The sequence below is a fragment of the Furipterus horrens genome, unplaced genomic scaffold, assembly GCF_987537825.1.
Source record: "Furipterus horrens unplaced genomic scaffold, mFurHor1.1.pri manual_scaffold_4, whole genome shotgun sequence".
NCBI classification, from domain to species: domain Eukaryota; kingdom Metazoa; phylum Chordata; class Mammalia; order Chiroptera; family Furipteridae; genus Furipterus; species Furipterus horrens.
In genome coordinates, this window is record NW_028327174.1 from 154,474,142 (window position 1) to 154,497,960 (window position 23,819).

Sequence of the window (23,819 nt, forward strand, 5' to 3'; positions counted from 1 at the left end):
TACATCATGGAAGTAACAAGAGTTTCATTTAGGTATAATTCAATTGTTTGATCCCAAGAGCTAATGCCTATACCTATAAACACGCAGACTAACCCACTATGGAAACTGAAGCCCTAAACAACTATTTGTATGTTCACTCTAAAGAGCTCTCTCCATTGTTTTTCCACTTTCATAAAAATTTCTTCAGAGGTAGGCACTTGGTCTTTATCATCTTTTTATCCCAGTGCCCAGCAGCACATAGTAAATGCTCAATAAATTTGGGTTCAACTTATGCTTATAACTTGATTCTAGTAGTAAACTAATTAAAATGCTTCTGAATGAAGCATTTAAAATATAATAATTTTTATGAAAAATCTTGACATATTTACAAATGGAGAAAATGAGGCTTCATGAGGTCACATGACTCGCCCAAGGCCACTGAGCTGACACCCAGGCAGTCTGATTTCAGATCCGGCCCTCCTGTGCTCTTCACCTCTTAGTGAGCATTCTGTTTTGTCCCATTGCACCCCTTTAACTGGTTTAGTTCCCACATGGTTTTTCAAAGCCTCTGGTCAAACCAATTCAAAAACTGTCTACATGTAGCTCATTGCATCATGGTAGTCATCCTGCACATCTTAACAGAACTGAGTAATTTTTGTTTTAAGTCCAGAATTAAGTCCTGTCCCTTTACCACGAACAAGCATGACAGTCACAATCCCATTTACAGTTTAAGAAAAGTGATTTTTTTTACCCTTCCTCTGGCAAAGGGGGCTGCAAAGTCCGACATTCCTTTGGCGTGAACACCACCTCCAAGCTGTCTTCCGTGAAGTCTCCCAGCTCCTGGGCAAGCTCCACATCCAGGCTGTTCAGGTGTGTCATCAGAAGTCCTTCAAAGTCCACTGGCTCCACTGGTTCATAAAATTGAGGCTACAGGGATAGGGAAAAGAAAAAGGAGGTTCCCACACGGTTTTCAGGTAAAGGCATTAAGGCGACAGTAGGTGTTTGTCTTGCCCTCCCTTTCCACTCAGTAAGTGCCTCACTCTTAGTGCACACCTCCGTGGAGCTGTCGAATACAGAGCAGTGATATGGAAAAGAAATGCAGCTTGGAAAGTCGAGTCAGAACACGATGAGCACTTAATATCATACCCCAAGGCAGAATTTTTCTCTGCTTAATTGCATCTTGATGAGAAAACCTGAGGAGATCCAAAATGAGATCATATGGCTTTGCTGAATTTTTATAATTTCTCCTGCAAAAGCTCTCTGAGACCAGGTTTACCCAAATACAGTGAAGTAGTGAATAGAGGCAATTTTCCAGAAATTGAGGCAAACTCAATATTCCTTTGACAATTTAGGCATGGTGTTTCCTTTGGCCTGGGTTATCCTATACATTGATTCTTGAAAGCACTTCTTTCATAATCACGGCCCACAGTGAACACACTTGGTGGCTGAAACACTCTAAGGCAGTGATCTCCAGACACTCTTGGGCAGACTCGGCTGGTCAGGGAGACATTCTCACTGACTGCAAACTAAGGGCAATCTACTGCAGTTTCATGGTCTTCACTTTAAAAGTATGGTTTTCTTTTTCTTTTTTCTTTTTTTCTCTTCAGTTATGTCTTTCCTCAGTGGAGAGGATAAAAGAAGTGATAGAGGTGAAGAGCAAGTCAAAAAAATAATTTTCTTTAGTTGAGAAAATAAAAAGTTGACTATTTCAACAATTTTTTTTCTTGTCTGTGAAGTCCAAAGACTTAGGAACCACTGCCTTAAGGGAATAAAAGAATAACTTAGATCAGTTTATTTGTGTAATAATAATAATAATAATAATAGCAGCTCTCTGGTGTTCAGTTATGGCAGACTATTTGGAGTCATCAGCCCAAGGAGGTACTGTTTTCTACTTCTGCCCCTCCCCACCATGGATCAACAAAACAAACACCCCAGATTCTTAACTTGTGCTGCCTTGATATGAAACAGGGACATATCCAAAGGAAGTGCTAATAATATTGGTTTTCATCGCTCTGAAACTGTACACCAGGCTAGATGAATGGGCTCCAAGCTGAAGAGGAGGAACAAAGTACTATTAAAGAGGCAAAAGGAAACAAGACGAGAGAATGTAAACGTGTCTTGTCTTGTCCCTCCCCACCCCTGCTGTCCCTGGTGGCGGGGGGAGACATGAGTGACATGTTGGGGAATGAGGACAAAGCTGAGAATCGAGCCAACAGTTGCCCTCCTTTTTGTTTGATATTCTTGAAATTGGAGGACTTACACAATGCCAGCAGGGGCAAAAGGGGCAAAAGAGAAGGCAACAGACATACTTCATTAGGACAGAGCAAAGACACTCTCACTAGTTCCCCCTGACTCCTACGTGATGTGACAGAGGCCAAGGGAGTTTCCTTTGCTTCTAATTGGAAAGGGCTTTGGAGGTTAGGTAAGGAGAGGACCATAGTCCTTATAGGCTGCCTCTCAAAATAAGTGACAGGGACCAGCAGTGACTCAGGGAACCAGAGATCAGCCTATGCACGAGCCAGTTGGGGACAGTTTGCAAAAGGACACTGTTGACCTTTGCCAGAGGGAACGACAGGCATCATCTACACACGCAACAACAAAAAAATCTACTGCAGACCTACGTAAGAACAAACTCATCAGGGAAAGTGAAGCTTCTCACGCCTCACCACAACCCAGCTCAGAGAGTTTGGAGTCAGGAACTGAAATGAAACTTCTGAAGTGAAAAAAAAAAAAAACCTGCATGTTTTGCACACCCAACCTTATTACTGTACATTTTATATCCATTGAACTAATAATTATTGAGCACTTACTATGTGCCTAAAAATTGGGCTAGGTCATTATACACATTATTCCATTTAATTCTTACTAGAACTTTATAAGGTATATACTTTTATTAATCCCATTTTACAGATGAGGACATTGAAGACTAGAGCATTAATACATTGCTCTTGTTTACAGAGCTGAAAAGTAGCCCATCTAGAATTCAAACCTAGGCAGGCTCATGATCTCAACCAGTATAATTCTGTTTTTTCTTGTGGGCTTTTCAAGAAATCTGTATTTCCAGAGATAATTAAAACACAAGGCAATAGTAAATGTGCTTGGAAGTTAGTAAAAAATAAACATTTACAAGTCCACTCTCAGCTTTTCATGAGATTGGCTGCTCAAAGTAATAACAATAAATAAATAAATAATGTAAATTTAATATGAAGAATATCAATTACTCAAGTAGAGGCACTGGAAATATATAAACATATTAAAGCACAGCTTGAAGCAGTGTGACTCTAGCACTAATAACTAGTAAGCAGAAGCTTCTGTAGAGTAATGGCATTTGTGTGAAATCAACAGAGAAAAATATTCAGCTTCCACCAAAGTATTGTAGTTGTCATGTCCCTGAAATTCAAAGCCACATATGATGAAAAACCTGGCTGATAGCAGTCCCTGTTACCTATAAGACCCAAGGAGAAAGGGTGGCTGACTCACTCATTCAGCAACTATTTGTTGAGCACCCACTGAGTACAAGCTACTGAGTTGGGCATTAGGGACACACAAGAGTACAGGAAACTACTCTCATGCATTTTTCCATGGATCTTTAGTCAATGGTCACGAGATGGTGAAGCTTGTTCCATTCTCACATATAAATGACTATCTTTGAAAGGGAAAGCTATGATAAAAACACAGTATCATCACTGAACGCTAATTGTGTGGCAATGTGCCAAGTGCAATATGCACAGTTGATCATAAAGTCATAAAACTCTTGAGGTCTGAGTATGTTTCAGGACTTAAGAGACTGTGAACACAAACTGTAATGACAGGGTTATTGAGTATGGTTCTAGCACTGTGCACAGGCTGGAGTTTAATAGTCTCCTCTACCCGTCTCTAGGTAAACTAACAAGGGAGGAAGTTGTTCACTCTAAATGTGTTGTAAGCTAGTCTTGCCCTTGGCAAATGGGTGGAGAGCCCAACTACTGTTAACAAGGCCTCCATGCAGGTTGTTCCTCTTGCAAATTGAAATAATAACTGGGAACCAAAAGAGACTGCTATTCCCTAAATAATTTGAAGTCTTAATTTCAAGAGTAGGATTCATTGTGAGGCAATCAACACACACATACAAATGCACACAGTATACCTATTTAGTGATAAGCAAAGGGAGAAAATAAATACTGGCGAGTGTTACAGCGATACAGTACTGCATTTCGTAGGAGGCTGAAGTTTGGGAAAGGGATAGGAGGGTGTTCTAAGGTCACTCCCTAAGGCAGGACTCGGACTCCTAGGGGTCTAAAAGCCAAATATGAAAATTAACTATTTTGTTTTTTTCTGCTATTAAGCTATGTGTGGCATCCTAGTCAGTGGAGACCCAAGACTAGTTTAAAAAGTATAATCCAAAGTAATTTCAAAGTTACCTTATACCATGAATCATCACATTGTGTCTATCATTTGTTAAAATAATATAAGTAAAAACCCCAAGTAATCAAAATAAAAACATCCTCTAAAAATGAAAAAATTAAGAACACAAATTATCCCAAATCAGGTTTTACGTATTGTGATGGCTTTGTGATGTGTCAATTTGGCTAAGCTGAACTACATTCCCAGGAATTCCCTTCCTAGTATGTTTCCAGAAGGGGTGGGTTACAAGACCTTTCTCTTGCCAGAGCTGGAGGACGGAAGGAAGGCTGCAGCTATTTTACAGCACACATACACCTTCTACTGATACAATCAAACATGAATATAGGTGCTGCTGTCAAGGGAAATTACCAAAGTAATTAAAGTCCCTAATCAGTTGACTTTAAGTTAATCAAAAGGGAGATTATCCTGGGTGGTCTAAATCAATTGGATGCCTTTTCAAAGGGGGTGGAGGCCCTCTCCAGGTTCAGCTCAGGCCTGGAGTTCCAGTTGCTTTGATCTTGCCTTCTTGACTGTCCTGGGGACTTAGTCAGTCATCACCAGTGAGTAAGCCAATTCCCTGTATTCAATTTTTTAATATGCATACATATGCATCTCCTACTGGTTCTGCTGCTCTGGCTGAACCTGGACTAATACACCTACTTTCATTAATTCATCAAATACTTGCTGGTGTCCTGCAGCAGCCCTGCACTAGGCTGAGGGGACACAGTCACTTCCCTGAAGCAATTTTCAACACTCCTCTAGTGTGGTCTTTCTTTCTAGATACTTTTTCTCAGGGGCCTGGTCAACAGAATAATATAAACACACGAAAAGATTTTAAACACCCTAAAGGTTTAAATTACTCACAGCTATTTCAGGGAGTTTGATCTTTTCCTTGTTCTCTAATGCGCATCAAAGGCTAGTTCTCCTGACATGGGGTAGGATTCAGTTTTATCTCAAACTGAAAATTTCTGTATTCACCCTCATGGAAGAGCCATAGAAATACCTCCTGGTTTCCAACAGACCCAAACTCTGGGCTCTGGACCCTACCTGCTTTCCTACTAGGGGCTCTGCACTGCCAAGTTCAGGGAAATAATTCAGGACAGACTCAAACATGTGGCTCCAGGACAGGGGAACCCACCCACCATCTTCCCTGAAGTCTGAATGGCACCTCCCAAGGGAGACTGGGGATCCCACTCTCTAGATTCTGCCAGAGGCTCTCTAAGTAACAGTCAGGTCAGTTACTCTACCAAGACTGAAAAACAGGCTAGCAGGCAGAGGCAGGTGGAAGCAGATCTTGTAATGACTTGAGATGCTTGCTGACCCACCCCTGGGCCCTGTGCTCTTAACAGGCAGACCTGCAGTGCAGCATGGCCCATTCAGGGCACAGCCGAGCCTGGAGGAAATAACCACAAACTGTGGATGATTTGTAGGTTATAACAGGCTGCCAACGGCTAGATGTGGACAGCATCTGACATTGGCTTACACCAGCTTCACACAACATCAGAGCCATATCCAAAGGGTGAACCCAGTAGGCAAGCACTAAACTCTGCTGAGACAAATTCCACTTTGTTCTTTTTCTTTTATTTCTTTTTTTTTATGTTGTTATTTTTTCTTTTCATAATTTTTTCTTTTTATTCTATTTTTTTCTCTGTTTTTCTTCTGAGAGAAAAGTTCATAGCATAACAGGCCTACATCAAGAAGATAGAAAAATCCCAAATAAACAGTCTAACCTTACACCTTAACGAACTAGAAAAACAACAGAAACAAAGTCCAGAGTCAGTGGAAAGAAGGAAATAATCAAGATCAGAGTGGAAATAAATGACATGCAGACTAAAAAAACAATTGAAAAGATCAATGAATCCCAGAGCTGGTTCTTTGAAAATATAAACAAAATTGATGAACCTTTAATCAGACTCTTCAAGAGAAAAAGAGGAAGGACCCAAATAAATAAAATGAGAATGAAAGAGGAGAAATAACAACTGACACCAAAGAAATGCAAAGGATTGTAAGAAAATACTATAAACAACTATATGCCAAGGAATTGGACAACCTGGGTGAAATAGATAAATTTCTAGAAATATACAATCTTTCAAAACTGAATCAGGAAGAAGCAGAAAACTTGAGTAGACAAATAACAACTAATGAAATTGATGCAGTAATAAAAAAAACTCCCAGCAAACAAAAGTCCTCAACCAGATGGCTTCACAGGTGAATTTTACCAATCATTCAAAGAAGAACTAACACATATTCACCTCAAACTATTCCAAAAAATTCAAGAGGAGGAAAGACTTCCAAGCCCCTTTTATGAGGCCAGCATTATCCTAATTCCAAAACCAAGTAAAAACACAATAAGGAAAGAAAGCTATAAGTCAATATTGCTGATGAACATAGATCTAAAGTCCTCAACAAAATATTAGCAAACCAGACCCAGCAACACATTAAAAAGAACATACACCATAATCAAGTGGGATTTATCCCAGGGATGCAAAGTTGGTACAATATTTGCAAATTGATAAATGTGATACATCACAGAAACAAAATGAAAGCTAAAAATCACGTGATCATATTAATAGATGCAGAAAAAGTATTTGATAAAATCCAGCGCCCAGTTATGATAAAAACTCTCAGCAAAGTGGGAATAGAGGAATCATACTTCAACTTAATAAAGGCCATATACGAAAAAACCTACAGTCTACATCATACTCAGTGGGCAAAAACTAAAAGCACTTCTCTTAAGATCAGGAACAAGACAGGGATGTCCACTTTCACCACTCCTATTAAACATAGCACTGGAAGTCCTATCCACAGTGATCAGACAAGAAGAAGACAGACTGGAAAGGAGGAAGTACAACTGTCATTATTCACAGACAACATAATATTGTATATAGGAAACCCTAAAGGATCCACCAAAAAAGTACTAGACCTAATAAATGAATTTGGCAAAGTAGCAGGATACAAAACCAATACTCAGAAATCGATGGTATTTCTATACACCAATAATGAAGTATCAGAAAGGGAAACTAAGAAAACAATCCCATTTACTATTGCAACAACAATAATAAAATTAAAGTATCTAGGAATAAATTTAATTAAGGAGGTAAAAAGACCTATATTTGGAAAACTATAGAACACTGAATAAGAAATTGAGGAAGATACAAATAAGTAGAAGAATATACTGTGTTCATGGATTAAAAGAATTAAGATAATTAAAATGTCCACACTACCCAAAGCAATCTAAGATTCAACACAATTACTATTAAAATGCCAACTGCATATTCCACAAATCTAGAATAAATATTCCAAAAATTTATTGGGTACCAAAAAGACCACAAATAGCCAAAGAAATCTTGAGAAAGAAGAACAAAGTTGGAGGAATCACAATACTTTATATCAAACTATACTATAAGGCAACTATAGTCAAAACAGTCTGGTACTGGCATAAGAATAGACACATAGATCAAGAGAACAGAATAGTGACCCCAGAAATAAGCCCACACCTTTATGGTCAATTTATATTTGACAAAGGAGGCAAGAGCATACAATGGAGTAAAGACAGTCACTTCAATAAATGGTGTTGGGAGAACTGAAATGGTACATGCAAAGAAATGAAACTAGACCACCAACTTACACCTTATACCAGAATAAACTCAAAATGGATAAAAGACTTAAATATAAATTGCAATACAATAAAGATCCTAGAGGAAAACATAGGCAGTAAAATTTCAGATATCTCTCATAGCAATACTTCTGCCAATATATCTCCTATAGCAAGGGAAACAAAGGAAAAAATAAATAATTGGAACTACATCCAATTAAAAAGTTCCTGCACAACTAAAGAAATCATCATCAAAATGAAAAAGGAACCCACAGTATGGGAGAACATACTTGCCATTGATACACTGGACAAAAGTTTAATCTTCAAAATATATGAAGAACTTATATGACTCAACACCAGGAAAATAAACAATCCAATTAAAAAATGGGCAAAAGACCTAAATAGATACTTCTCCAAGAAGGACATACAGGTGGCCTACAGACCTATGAAAAAATGCTCAACATCACTAGCCATCAGAGAGATGCAAATTAAAGCTACAAGGAGATATCACTTCACACTAGTTAGAATTGCTTCATCAATAAATCAACAGACAACAATGGTTGGCGAGGATGTGGAGAAACGGGAACCCTAGTGCACTGTTGGTGGGAATGCAGACTGGTGCAGTCACTGTGGAAAACAGTACGGGATTTCCTCAAGAAACTAAAATGGAACTGCAATTCTACTTCTGGGACTATATCCTAAGAATCCTGAAACACCAATTCAAAAGAATATATGCATCCTTGTGTTCACTGCAGTGTTATTTACAATAGCCAAAATTTGGAAACAGCCTAAGAACCCATCAGTAGATGAGTGGATAAAAAAGTTGGCATACATTTACGCGATGGAATACTATGCAGCAGTAAAAAGGAAGAAATTCTTACCTTTTGTAACAGCATGGATGGAACTGGAGACTATTATGCCAAGCGAAATAAGCCAGCCAGTGAAATCTAATGAACAAAATAACCTAACGAGCAAAATAGATCCAGAGGCATAGAAACATGGAACAGACTGACAGCTATAACAGGGGTGGGGGGAGGTGGGGATTGGTTGAATGAAGGTGAAGGGATTAGTCAAAGGACATATATGAATGACCCACAGACATGAACAGAGTGTGGGGATTGACTGTGGGAGTTGGGGGTGGGCTGAATGGAGGGGGGCAAAGGGGGAAAAATTGGAACAATTGTAATAGCATGAACAATAAAATTATTATTTTTTAAATAAAGAAAGGGCTAAGAAAAAATTCCTACAGCACCAGAACTGTATCTAGTTTAAAATTAATCTATGTAGCTCCTAGCACAGTGCACTATGCAGATGGCACACTGATAGCAGATTAAAGTAACAATTCTGGACAATATTTCACAAATAAGAAGACTGAAAAACAGAGAGGTTAAATGACTTGACCCAAATCACACTACAGTACAAATCTCAAACACTTGGGTCCCTTCTTACACAGCACTGGGGAGGCTTCATGGCATTCTGTGTGGGGCTGGAAAGAGGCATGACATCTTCAGATGCACTGGCTTTGTACCCTCCATGAATGCTTACTGCCTCAAAGGGTGCTTCTCAAATCTACCTGGCTATTCATGAGTCTTCTTGAAGTTATGAAAAACCTCCATGCTGCCAGATTCAATGGTTATTGCCCAGTCCTGGTTTATCTACAGTATTAGATGCAGTTAATCACTCCCTCCTTCTTGAAACACTTTCTACAGATGGAGAGCCATGAGTCAGTTGCTCTAGTATGTCCCAGCTTCTGCAAGTCCACGTACCAGGAAGCCCCTCAGTCCCAAGCAAATTGAGGTGGTTGATCACTCTACCTTTGAGACACCACGTTTTCTAGGTTCTCCTCCAGCTAGTGGTGCCTAAATGTTCAGTCCTAATACATATTCTCAATCTACATTTACTCCCAGATGATCTCATCCACTCCTGTGGCTTTAAATGGCTTTTTTGAGTTTTTAAATTACAAATTTATATCTGCAGTGTCAATCTTTGCCTTGGTATCCAGGTTGACTTTTCCAATTACATCTTAACATAACCACTCGTTGATCTAATGGGGTATCAAACATAACAAATTCAAAACAAACTCTTAATTTCCCTGCCCATCTGCTCGTCCCATATCTTCCAAGTCTCCAATCTCAGCAACTGGCATTCCATTCCACAGGCTGTCCATGGAAAAACTTTGGAGTCAATGTTGATTTCTCTCTTTCTCTTTCACTTCGTGTATTACCCATCAGAAAATTCTATGAACTTTACTTCTGAGACATATCCAGGATCCAACCACTTCTTGCCTTCTCCTCTGCCACCACCCTATTCCAAAGATTTACCATTACTTTCTGAGTCATTGTGACAGCTTCACCTGGTCCAGTCTATTCTCCATGTAATCCTAATCTAAAGAATCCTATTAAGAAATCGGCACTAAAATTCCAACTGTGCCTGGCTGGTACTCAATGCTTCCAGTGACTTTATCTTAACCAAAGGGAGAACCAAAGTTCTTCCATGGTCTCTGTGGCCTCTGACCCAGCCCTCTTTCTTAATGATCACATCTCCTACTGCCCACTCTGCTCAGTTCACACTGTGCTTCCTTGCTGTTTCTGGAGCATGCCACAAACTCTTGCCTTGGGGACTTTGCTCTTGCTGATCCTTCTGTCTGGAATAGTCTTCCTTCAGATACCTTTCAAGTTCATTCAGAATTCTTCCCAAGTGTTTCCTTACCAGACAGAGGCTTTCATAGACCTCTCAAATAGTCCCTCTTTCATGTCAGTCTCTAATTTCTTTTCCTGTTTCATTCTTCAAATCATTAAAACCTCCTTGATACACTTTTTTGTCTATGTCTCCCATTGAGGAATGTAAGTTCCATGAGGCTAGACCCTTTGCTATATTCACTACTGTATCCACAGCTCCTAGGGCAGCTCCTGCCACAATGCATATTTATTGAACGAATGAATGGATGGATGGATGAATGCTTAAGACAACACTTTCAGATCTCTACCATATTTAATTAAACAGATCTAAGGATAGGTTCTTCTGGCTTCAGTAATTTCAAAGTACTACATAGCTTAGAGTAAACAACACTTCCCTGCTTCCACCAATGGCAATCTTCCCCTGATGTCAGAGTGGAAGATGCTGACATGCCATCATAGGCATCAATCTATTTTTTACCCGGACCGATTTGATTCTCTTGCTTGCTACAATGACTGTACTGAAACTCCTGCTCTGCATGCAGGGTACTGATCTTTCATTTATCTTCCATTGTGAATCTGCGTAAAAACTATATTGAGATCTGCATATTCCATCATGTCCCCTCCAGTGAAGTCAGTGAAGCCTAAGAACAACCCAACCCCTTGAAAGATGAAGCACAAAAGAACGACACAAGAAAAATAAAAGAGGACCATATTTATCAACTGACCTACCATTTATATCACCTTTAGCAGCAAAAGAAAATGATTGTGTTATTGTACAGAAGCTTAAACACAGAAAAAATTGAATGCTTTCTAAGGTATGTGGCTTTTTAAAATATAAATGTTATAGTATACAAACATGTCAGGCAACCATGGTGTTTGGTATATATCCAGGATGTGGCTTTTTACATCTTTTTCTTCAGCCAGGGCCGTTATGGTCCAGCTGATTCATTTCACTTCACTTTAAAACTTCTATATTCTCATTTTTAAAAAATAGGGTTTTTCCCTTTATAAAAATGTAAGTTAAGATCATTAACTCCATGCATAGTGCCTCAAATTCTCCTTAGGGTATAGATCCCAGCCCCTTTTTCTTGCATATTTCACTCCTCTTTCTACTTGGAATAATCAAAACATAGTTTTAGTATTTTACCACTTCATTTTAATGAGGAGATCAAATATGGAGTTGTCTGCCTATGTAGGTGGTTGACATCAGAGGGTGTCTGGCCAACCTGCTCACATGGCTGTGGCAATGGAGAATGCCAAGACCTGTGCGTGACGCTACACTCAAGACCACGCTCTCTGGCACTGGGCACAAAGTACTCTGATAGGAGTGTCAAAGAGGTCTAGGACAATTCTATCACCATTTCTAAAAAAACAACTCCAAATGGTGGTTCCTCTTCATATTCAAAATGCAAAATCTTTTGAAAATGCTTGTTTACACAATCATCACAGCTAACATTTGCAATTAGAGTTTAAAAAACAAAACCTGATCAAACAGAAAAAAATCAAACACACCCTTCCTCTCACTTGATTTATCAGATTTATCACAGAAACCACTATCTTTGTATAAGGACACATCCATAAGGTCAGCAAGTGGGCCCTGCTTACCATGCTTTCTGAAACTTGGAGCAACCAGGATAACAAAAGAAAATTCACTTTCTTTATGTTTGCCCTCCTGTTTGGAATACTTCTACTATGTAGGTATTTAGATAGAGCACGTGTTCAAGACCCAGGGAACTCTAAAATACTGATGCTTGGGCCCATCCCTTGGGATTTTGATTTAATGGGTCTATGGTGGGCCTGGCCACAGATGTTTCTAAAAGCTCTGGGGTTTCTGATTGGCAACCAGCGTTGAGAACCTTCCTATATGTCTCCTTGGCCTTCCCCACCAAGCCTCGACCTCCTATTATATCATGGATCTTTTTCTCTTCTGAACACCTACCACACTTGAAGTCAGTATAGATTTTCTATATAATCTCAAATAGATCATAATGCCCTTCAGAGGTGAAATCACCTTCTATTCATCTTTTCTTTTAATCTCCCAGTGACTCCATAGCACCGAACACATAGAGAGTAATATTAACCATCTATTAGGTCATTCTGTATTAACCCTAATGGGGGTAGCATTATTATGCCAATATTGCAGATGAGGAAACTGAAACCTTCAGGGAGGTTAAATAACTTACCCCAAATTATATACCTAATGAATGACAGTTATACTTCACCCCAGATCCATCTGACTCCAAGTTCTTTCCTCTTACAGAACAACAAACTTATAAATGATTGGGTTTTAAATAACTTTGTGCCAATTAAGTACTTTAAAAAATTAAACAATCATTTGTATCAGCATGAGGAGTTGTTGAAATGGTGGTTATATAAACAAAGGTAAAAGAAACAAAGGTCAAAATGCACTCAGTCTTACTTTTCAATTGTTTAAAATAATGCAATAAACAGTCTATGGCTTCTAATTTAAGAGAAGTTTTTTAAAGCTGCTTCAGGTTAAGAGTCCTTTTTTTTAATACCAGGTCACCCTCTGGGTGCAGGTTAAGAGTCTTTAGATGATAAACTACTTCTCTGCATTGCCAGAAATGAATCTTGACAAAATGTCCTATTATCTTTCTATGAAATGAAATAATCCTTGTAAGGGAAAGGAGAATCACCATGTAAGTTGATTTCCGTTGGAGGAATCTTCACGCGGGAAGATGACTTAAGGGGAAGAACTTCTGGTATTACAACACTACCAGCAGGTAAAAATCAGGGTGATTTCCTAAGCAGGTCATGCTTTTTTTTTAAAATGGGAATTGAATTTGGGTCGATTGGCTCCATCAGCAATAGACTGTCCTGAAGCTGGAGCAGAGATCTGGGGAAAGATATTCAATTCAGCAAACTAAACTGGGATAATGAAGAGTGATATATTTTAAGGGCTATTCATTTGCAAATGGAACAGGGATAAATTATGACAGGTAGGAACAGATGATTCTTGTATAATTAAATATTTTTGCTACTTTGGTATCTTTTGTTAGAAAATGGGTCGTTAAACCACATGTTACTTGATTGACTACCCAGCTAATGAAGTAATTCATCAAAACTGACTTCCATCAAAACCTACTGACGAAACAGCATAACTATCCAAAGGACATCTGCAGAAATGAAACAATTTTTTCTTTGAGACTTCAAATTTTGAAAGATTTATCCTGAAGAAATTTAAGGCTGCAGCACTCAAGCCAGAGCTGGCCTGCAGAGAAGGGGTTAAAGCCTGCTCGTTAAAACTTCCTTAAAGCCTCTCAGTAGTGATGTCCACACTATTTCTCAAGACAGCGACTGCAGGGAGCTGTAGTCTTAATTTACAAAGAAGCAAAGCACCAAACCCCACCTCCTCACCTTGTTTAAGATAGAAAAGTGCATCCAGTCCCTTTTTAATTGAATTTTGCATATTTTGGAGTACACTGTCAGTCAGAAAATTAATAATAATTTTTTTGGGTTTTCAATAAAATATATATGAGCAACTAATTAAGCCAAAAAGCATTTCTAATTTATCTTGGTTCAAAGTTTACCTGATATATCAGAAAGCATATTATCATAACCTACAACTTTGAAACAGGCAGGAGAAGTGCAAATAAAAACAGCAGTCTAGCAAGCCACCAAAGTCATAAATAGATTTTTTGAAAAAATGTCATTATAAGTTACCTCTTTAAGTACAAGGTGCTATACATTTCTTAGCAGTACTATTTCATCAATGACACGACACACAGATTATCCTACTGAAATAAGCACCAATCACTCCGGTAAACATACCTTTAAAAGATACATAGTCATGCGGCATCTAAATTGTTACGGAGACAAAATGGCGGCTACAGGAAACAGTGGAAGGTTACCAAACTTCTAAGAGCAGAAGTGGTTTTGAAGTAATAAGTGAGTAACAAAAAAACCTAACCTCCCCAAGATAACCGCCAGAACAAGCAAACAAGTGCCCTTTGCTGTGCCTGAGGAAGTGAGTACAGGCTGTAGCTCTCTCACAGAGGAAGTGAAGACTCACATCTGATTTTACAAACCATCTCATTTAAGTCAGATTCATCTTAGTTAGCACGTTTGGCATTTAGTCCTCAAGTAATATAATACATATATGCATGCTCAATAATCGGTGTTAAAAACGTAGGCAACCTTCAACTTTCATGAGGAAGTGTTGTGTGTGTGTGTGTGTTTTAATATTTCAGGTTTTTTCCAATTACAGTTTACTTTCAATTTTATTTTGTATTGGTTTCAAGTATATAGAATAGTGGTTAGACCAGTGGTTCTCAACCTTCCTAATGCCATGACCCTTTAATACAGTTCCTCATGTTGTGGTGACCCCCAACCATAACTAAAGCATAGTGATTAATCACAAAAAACAATATGTAATTATATATGTGTTTCCCGATGGTCTTAGGCGACCCCTGTGAAAGGCTTGTTCGACCCCCAAAGGGGTCATGACCCACAGGTTGAGAACCGCTGGGTTAGACAATCATAGACTTTTCAAAGTGTCTCCCCCCCTTGATATTTCCAATACCCACCTGGCACCATACATAGAGGGAGTGGGTTTTTAAAATGGGAGCTTGAACTGTCTGAATCCAATTCTATGAAGTTCCAGATAAGGCAACATTATGATGACAGAAGTGCATCAGTGGTTTCCTAGTGTTGGGTCTGGGGGTTGGGAAGGGAGACAGACTCCAGAGGCACAATGGGATGTTTTAGGGTAGGGACTGTTCTATGTCTTGATTGAGTAGAGGTTAAATAACTACAAATTGGCCAAATTCATCAACCCACACAACCAAAAATGAGTGAATTCTATTGTAGGGAAATTACACTTCCAAGAAAACTATTTTTAAAAAGGCTCATAACTTGGCTTTTCAGGTTTTTTTCCTCCAATAAAATCATGTTCCAAATGGTAGTAAGGTTCCCGGTTAATCCTCCCCCTCCATAAAATATGACTCATAGTTTGGGTGAAATCTAGTAGCCTGGAAATCTACTAAGTCCAGGGACGTCAGAACCACAACCTTTGGAGTTCCACTTTGCACCCTAAGCCCTAGTTGAATGAGAAAGAGAGGGAAATAGTCTGATGTAAAAAATTAGGCACAGAGCTAAGAACTGGTGGTTAGTCACGTAAGGTAGCAGCAGGAAGATCTAAGGAGAATCAGGAAGCATTCGCTGGCTACTTCTGCCCTTGACCAATGTCTAAACAAAGCTGTAACCCATACTTACTAGTTGAAGAGAGGGGAAGCCAGAGGTACTTATGCTTTGTCGATGGTACTGGCCAAGGTTTGGTGGAAGAGTAAACTGTTTCCTTATTTCCGCTGAAGAATACCTTGGGTTAAAAATAGAAAAGTCTAAATGAAGTGATTGGTTTTAAAAAATCATCACAATAATAGATACAATCTTTGATGGCATGTTATAAAATTTCTGCTTTGGTTGGGCAATTGACAGAACTGAATACAATGTCTGCAGTGGCCTGTGGGTGGACTTCTGAGAAGTTCACAGAGGCCAGGATGCCTGCAACCATGGCTTCTGCCCAGCACTGGAAGGATGACAGCATGAGGAGGTGGGAGAACTTGAAGCCTGGGGAAAGGGTCCAGGGCACTTGGCTTTTTCTTCCCAGGCTATTCCACTGTCTCTACAGGAGAACATCTGGTCTCTGACTAGAGTCCTTTAAACCCTCATCTGCCACTTTCATCCAGTCATTCTCCTTTCTAGCACTTAAACCCTTCTGGTTGGCTGCCTGCTGCAACAGAAAATGCTGAAGAACTGTTACATGAACACTTCTACCTCCCTGTGGCACCTTAGATGGTACCTGGAATTCCAAGGACTGCATTTTTTCCAAACTGCTCCTAGTAGAGAGATCCTTCAAGTCACCCATACCAACAATGGTGTCAACATCCCTGGTAGCTGGATGGAGCACATTAAAGTTACTCTCCATTTTCCACCCACACCTGCCAGCATGAGTCTGCTGACCAGTGAGACATCAGCCTATCTGCAAGTTGACATTTGGGTACTCATTTGTTCGTCATTTGTTTGGAACTCGGAACACACATTCTCAGGAAATCAGTTGCTGGTGGTTGGATTCTGAGGCTAGTTCACAAACCTGTACTTAAAACCACAATGAGGCCACTGTAGAATGACTAGAAACTAACAGATTATTCAGGGTCAAGTGAGATCATATATGAGTATTTGAAACATGCTGTGTTTCAAATACTCATACATGAATTTTAAATTTTATAATTTTAAAATATAATATTTCAATATTATAAATAAAGCTTATTATATTTTCTCCATTATAAGGTGTGCTAGTGCATAATTACTAGCACAGGTTCCTGACAGTATTAGTGAGGTTTCTGACAAGGTCTCCCTGGCTCCCAATCTTGGCAAATGTGGTTCATCCAGAGAGGCAGGAAATGTGTTCTAGTTCAATTTCCTTTCAGGATTTGCACACTCCTGTTGTACATTGTCTAGTCCTAGTCATAACTAAAAGCCAAAGGGGTGGGCACATAACCCAACAAAGGACAATTATGTCTCCTTCCCAGGATTCTGAATGATGAATGGATACAAGAATGGGAGAAAATGACTGGAGCACACTCACACAGTAGTGGTCCCTGACATTATGATGCAATGATGTGTGAAACCTCAGAGGATGCTCTTTATTTTTATAAAAGTGTAAAAAAAATACTAAGATAAGGATTAAGTGTTCTATTATCCATCAGGGGCATGCAAATCAAAACCACAAGGAGAGACCACTGCACAACCACTAGGACGGCTCTAACAAAAAAGATTGGCCAGAACAAGTGTTGGTGAGGATATGGAGAAATTGAAGCACTCATACATTGTTGGTAAGAATGTAAAATGGTGCAGCTACTTTGGAAACCAGTTGGGCAGTTACTCAAAAAGTTCGTAAACAGAGTTCCCACATATCCCAGCACTTCTAGGTATATAGCCAAGAAATCTGAAAACATATTTTCACACAAAAACTTGTACATGAATGTTCATAGTTGCATTATTCATAATAGCCAAAAAGTGGAAACAACCCATCATCTTATTAATAGATAAACAAAATGTGGCATATTGTACAATAGAGTATTATTCAGCAATAAAAAAGGAAAGAAATATAGATATATACCACAACATGGATGAATCCTGAAAATACTACGTTAAGTGAAAGAAACTTAACCAAAAGACCACATATTGTATGATTCCTTATATAAAATGTCCAGAATAAACCCTAGTTGCCTGGGGCTGGGAGGACTGAAGGCAAATGGAGTGGCTGCTAATGGGAATGGGGCTTCTTTTGGGAGGATTAAAATTGTTCTAAAATTGACTGTGGTGATGGATGCCAACTCTGTCAATATACTAAATCCATTGACTTATACATGATAAATGGGTGAATTCTGTGGTATGTGAATTATTTCCAAATAAAGCAGATAAATAGGTATAAACAGATAGATAGAGATAAAATGTGTCTCTGTGTATAAGTGTTCTATAGAGACAAGAGTGAAGGTAGGAATTACCAAATTTAGCATGATATCCAGGAATGGAGGAAAACATTCAGATTTGGATCCCAATAGGCTGATTTTCATGACAAGTTGGACAGTCACCAATTTCTAAAAAAAATCAACAGACTGGACCACTGTCCAAAACAAAAAGCCCATCTTACATAAACAACATTGTATCTTGTGTCTGGGACCACAGAAATCCAAACCAGCATGGCAACCATTTATTTGCTTACTTGGGAAGATGACCATAGTCACAGAATACTGAGATAACCAAGGAAAGGTACATTTTAAAAAAAATTCGAGTTGACTTTTCACAGATGAGACTAACCATTCCTGCGACTTTTGTCTCAGGTCCTCCCCGCAAGACCTCTCAAACTGCACATTTTAGTTTTCTGGTCATTCTAAAATCCTTCCTGTCATAGACCAGAGGGGTCTACCTGAAATGGGGTATCTAAAAATGTTCAGGAAAGGAAGTGACATTGTGTGAGAATATCAAAGAAAGGCAGGAGGGATAGGTTCTTGTGATCATTTTGAAGAAAATCTCTTACCCTACACCAAAGACCCAATACTTTTTTCATCATGAAATTATAATGTTCCTGCTCTACAATCTTTCTTAAACAGAGTCAGCTGATATTATGGTTGCAGCCCTTCACATGTTTTCTAATTCAGATCTATACAGCTGATCTTCCCTGACACATTAAGCTTGACCTAGTACCAAAGGATCCTATTTCTTATCTCCACAGAATCGATTCTACAAAAGGAAGTTACACCTGTCCCTTCAAAACTGTCATTAAGATTAACTGTTTGTCCTTAAAATGAAAATAGTTAATTATCCCATGTAGAAAATAATTGCTTCATAACACTTAAAGAACTTCACAATAAAATACCTCTCGAGAGGCCCTACACTCATATTAAACTAGCAAAAATAGACTGGAATGATAAAATTACATATTGGTCAGCTTGGGGGAAAACCACCATGCCCCTGTGGGTTGTATATTGGCTCAGTGTCTCTGGAAAGCAATACTGTAATATGCAACAAGAACTATAAAACTGTCATTATTCTTTCCTCTAATTACTTCACTTTGGAGAATATACCCCATGGAATTCATACAAACAAAATTATAATTTGAGCAGAAATGAGCACAAGAACTCTGAATATGATAGCAAATATCTGAAAATAACCAAAGTATCCAACACTTGTTAGAACTCTAAGTAAACAATAGCATAAAATAGATGAAATATAATTTAACCATTTAAAATAAAAATTTTGAATTAGATTGATGCAGAGAAATGTGCATACAAAATAAGTTATAAGTAAAAAGTAATATGTGGAACTAAATACAAATACCTTACAATATATGTGTAAATATCCCACAAAGATGAGAAATCCTTTTGGTCGCTATATATAGGCAGTTTAGTAACTACCACATTCAGCTCTTTCTCCTGTAAAATTGCTTAAGTTCGTTTTATTTATTTATTTTTAAAAAGATACATACATATAAAGTCAGATGCAGGCACACATGCACTACTTGAAATTTTAAAAAATTATGTAAATATCAGCTAACTTAGCACCCCAGTGTCTAAATCAAACCTCTTCTTCTCTACACCAGCCCCAGGGAAGGGGGTAAGTCTGCCTACATAAATAAGATAATCCAGCCAAGGTAAGAGCTCATACAGCTTAGTGTCCATGCAAGCGTTGTACATTGGTTTTATTTCCTTTACATTTAAGTCTCAGACTGAATTCAACATGTCTAATATAATTTTCATGATGCTAGATTTATATCATGATAATATTTCTTTGATAAACTAAGGCACCTTATGTCTAGTCATTCAAAATGCTGTATATCTTTATTTCTACAAATTTACCTGGGAAGAAGCCTTTTTAATTTTTTTTTTTAAATGTTGATATCCCCACTAAGGAGTCAGAATGGTGGAAGCTCTATGTGTTTAGTCAGATGGACAGATAAGTGGGATATACGTATACAGTTGGGAATAAGTACCAGTGGAACCAGTGGGAGAGCAGAGCTTGTCAGTGTGGCCTATGGAACATTTGCATCAAAGTATCAGCTGCCTAATAAAAGTGCAGATTCCTCAACATTACTACAGTCCTGAATCAGCATCTGTGTGGTGTGGCCTGGAAAATGCATTTTAATCCAACAACTCCAGGTGAGTTTTACATACAATAAAGCATAACATTCACTGATAGTGAAAGACTATGAGAGAGTGGTTGGTTCATTCATTCATTCATAAAACATGGAGGGCACACAATGCCAGATTCTTTGCCAAGTGCTAGGGACTGAAGTCCAAGAAGATACTATTGCTGTTTTTGGAAGCTCAGTCCAGTGGGTGGGAAGGCGGAGGACAGTTGGATAATTGAATACATAATTATAATACAATATAATAACTATTACAATGCAAGAATGTGCACAGTGTCTTAGGAGTGAAGAAGAGGAAGTTACTAATTCAGCCTGGGAATGCTTAGGAGGCTTCTGGGATAAAAGGACTTTTGAACCATACTTTGAAGAAAAGAAAAATGAGTAGGAGCAGTACTGATGGAAAAGAAGACAACGCATTTCAAACATTTTTAAAAAGCATTTCACAACATCTAGACATTAGGTTCCCACACTCCTACTTCAGGTATTTTAACCATCAGGCTGCTCTGTTTCTTACAAAAGATAAAAGAGCAAAGAAAAAGAAGGTGAATTAGTCCTGAGCTGTGCCATTCGTCAGCTGTTTGAGTTCAAGTACATTAGTTAGCCAGGCAGGCTCTTAGTTTCATTGGATGTAAAATGAAGGGGTTGGGCTACATGAGCTCCCAGGCACCCTTCCAGCTCTAACTGGCAGAGATGCTTAAGAATCTCACGCAGAACAATCAGCACCATGATCTACACCAGCAGCTGTGCTAGGAAACCAACAGCCCCGGAAGGCTTTGCTCTGGCATTCATCCCTGAAAGAAAATTCTTTCACTATGCTGGTATGGCCAGCAGCCAAGATGGTTGGAAGGATTTTAAAACTGATTCAAGAAGAAACCTTGTCTATAAGTACTGAAAGAAGTTTAGGGTTTCCTGAAGCTGACATGTTTTACACAATAGCAAAAGGGGTAGAATAAAAGCAAACACATAATTTACTCTTAGTAACTAATACCTGACTGTAAAAACACCCAACAAATACAAAGTGTAAAGAACACAGCTAGTAATAAACAATAATTACAGTCATTTGTGGGTGGCATACGTAACCACAAACAACACAAAAACATTGAATCTTACAAAATAGCTGTTTTCAGGACTAGAAATAATTTATACCAAGTAAGCACTGAAAGAGTATTACCCCCCCAAACTTCCTGAATTACAAGGTTAGGGCAGTGTAGTATTAAAAAATAATAAAGGTTTTAAAATTTGTTGTATGCAGAAAAACTAGCTCTGAGCGATGTAAACAACACAGGGTTGGATCACAGTACATGGTGTACATAAGGTCCAAAAACACAGGGCTAGCTCAAGACTGAGTAATTCCTGGAGTTGACCACATGGAAATAATCTAAGGCCTTTTCTGGGGTGTATCCTCAGATACTTTTAGTAAAATACACCTTTAAATTTAAAAGGCTTCAAAATGAATTTCCATAGCATATTTTATATGTGTAGTATATATAATATTATATAATGTATACTATATAATAATATCTATTCACATACATATCTCTATTCTTACATATACATATATGCATACATATTTTGAGCAACGAAGTCTTGAATGAATTCCTCAGAAGCTTGCCAGCCCGAGGCTTCATAATAGATATATCAGGTTTAGAGTTTCTCATATTTTCCATCTCTTCTCATAAACAGACACGCCATAAATGTACAACTTCTATAAAGATGATTCAACAGGTGGAAACATGACTATGAAGAGACATTTTCTCCCTTTTTAACAAGCTAGGGAATTTACATTTCTTCCTCACATGGGAGCCCCCAAACCCCCTTCACTTTGAAAATTCCTCTGACTACTGACAAATATTTATTAGACGACTTAAGAGTTTGAGGGGTCCCACCAAAAGTCTAGAGAAGAAGGATTATCGAATGTCTCCAGTCTCTTTTTTTTCTTTTTCTTTTTAAAAATTCATTTATTTTTAATTGTTCTATTACAGTTGTCCCCCACCCCCACCCCCGCTGCTCTCCCCTGTCTCATCCACCCCCCATTCTCCCACAGTCAGTTATTCAGGTCCATGGGTCATTTATACTAGTTCCTTGACTAGCCACTTCCAGTGTCTCTTAAAGGCATCCCCTCCCCAAGTCCTTAGTTATCATCATGTAAGTTAGTTTCTCTCCTGACAAATCACCACCTACTAATGAGGCAGCATAATCACCTAAAAAAACACCTATAAATATCAAGTGCTTTGTGTTTGAACTGTTTAAAGAAAAAAGGGTTCCTTCAGAAAAGTGTGTTGAGACATAAAGAAACAGCTCTAACATATGTAAATGAAGTCCCCAAAGAGAAGAGATAAAACAAGATTGGGAGTAATATTTAAAGACATACTGTTGAAAAACAATACCTAAGATGCAGACACATAAAACTCTACAAATGCCCAGCAGAATCAATAAAGAAAATCAACCTAGACACTTCACAGAAAAACTACTGTAAATCAAGAAGTTTTAAATGCTCTTGATAAAATCTGGGGAAAAGACACATTACCTTCAAAGACATATTACTTCAAAGTGTAATAATACTAATTGATTTCTCACCTGAAAAATGTGAAATCCAAAAACCAATGCACTAACATCTTTAAAGTGCTGAAAGAAAACTACCAATCTAGAATTTTCTACTCAGTGAAAAAATCCTTCATAAATAAAGGATAAAGACAAACAAGAAGTGAGAGACTTAATTACCAGAAGAGCCATAGTAAATGAAATAGTAAAGAGAGTTGTTCAGGCAGAAAGAAATGCTCCCAGATGGAAGCACAGAAGTGCTGAAAACAATAAAATACTCAACAGGGTAAATATATAAGTAAATCTCAGTGATAGTGACTATGCAAAGTAATTATAATAATGTGAAATTTAAAATACAAATAGAATCAAAATACATATCAACAACACAAAAGGTAAGAGGGGTAAATGGAGTCCATATGCTCTAAAGTTCTTGCACTGTTTTGTTAATGGTAAAAGTACCAATTAATATTAGAATTCTAATAAGTCAAGTATGTATTGTAATCTCTGTAGAAACAAGAGACAGATTGAAAAAAACACAGTAAGATTATATATTTAAGCACAATATGTCAGTGATTATATTAAATATAATCAGATAAACTCTCCTATGAAGACAAAGTAATCAAATTACATTGAACAACTTTACTACTTATAAGAAACATACTTTATTTTTTAACATATTTGCTAAGGTATATTTGCCATGCAATATACTGCACGTATTCAAAGTGTATTTATAAGTTTGACGTATATATACACCCACAAAACCATCATGTCAATCACAAAGTTCCTCATGTCCCTTCTTAATCTTTCACCCATGCCCCTAGGTAACCACTAATTTGCGTTCTGTCATTATAGATTAGTTTACATTTTTTAGAATTTTATATAAATGGAATCAGACAATTTATCTGGCTTTTTTTACTCAGCATAATTATTTTGAGGTTTATCTATGTTTTTGGCTATTACAAATAAAGCATCT

The 23,819-nt window shown here is 38.0% G+C and overlaps 1 protein-coding gene across 1 annotated transcript in view; it reads right to left on the reverse strand.

The window, feature by feature from the left end:
• Nucleotides 1-23,819, reverse strand: part of DOCK8 (dedicator of cytokinesis 8) — a 206,887-nt gene that overhangs the window by 149,613 nt on the left and 33,455 nt on the right. The window contains exons 2-3 of the mRNA XM_090274147.1: nucleotides 15,871-15,973; nucleotides 731-906 (exon numbers count right to left, since the gene is read on the reverse strand). Coding sequence (XP_090130273.1) covers nucleotides 731-906; nucleotides 15,871-15,973 — 279 coding nt within the window. The remainder of the gene's footprint in view (nucleotides 1-730; nucleotides 907-15,870; nucleotides 15,974-23,819) is intronic.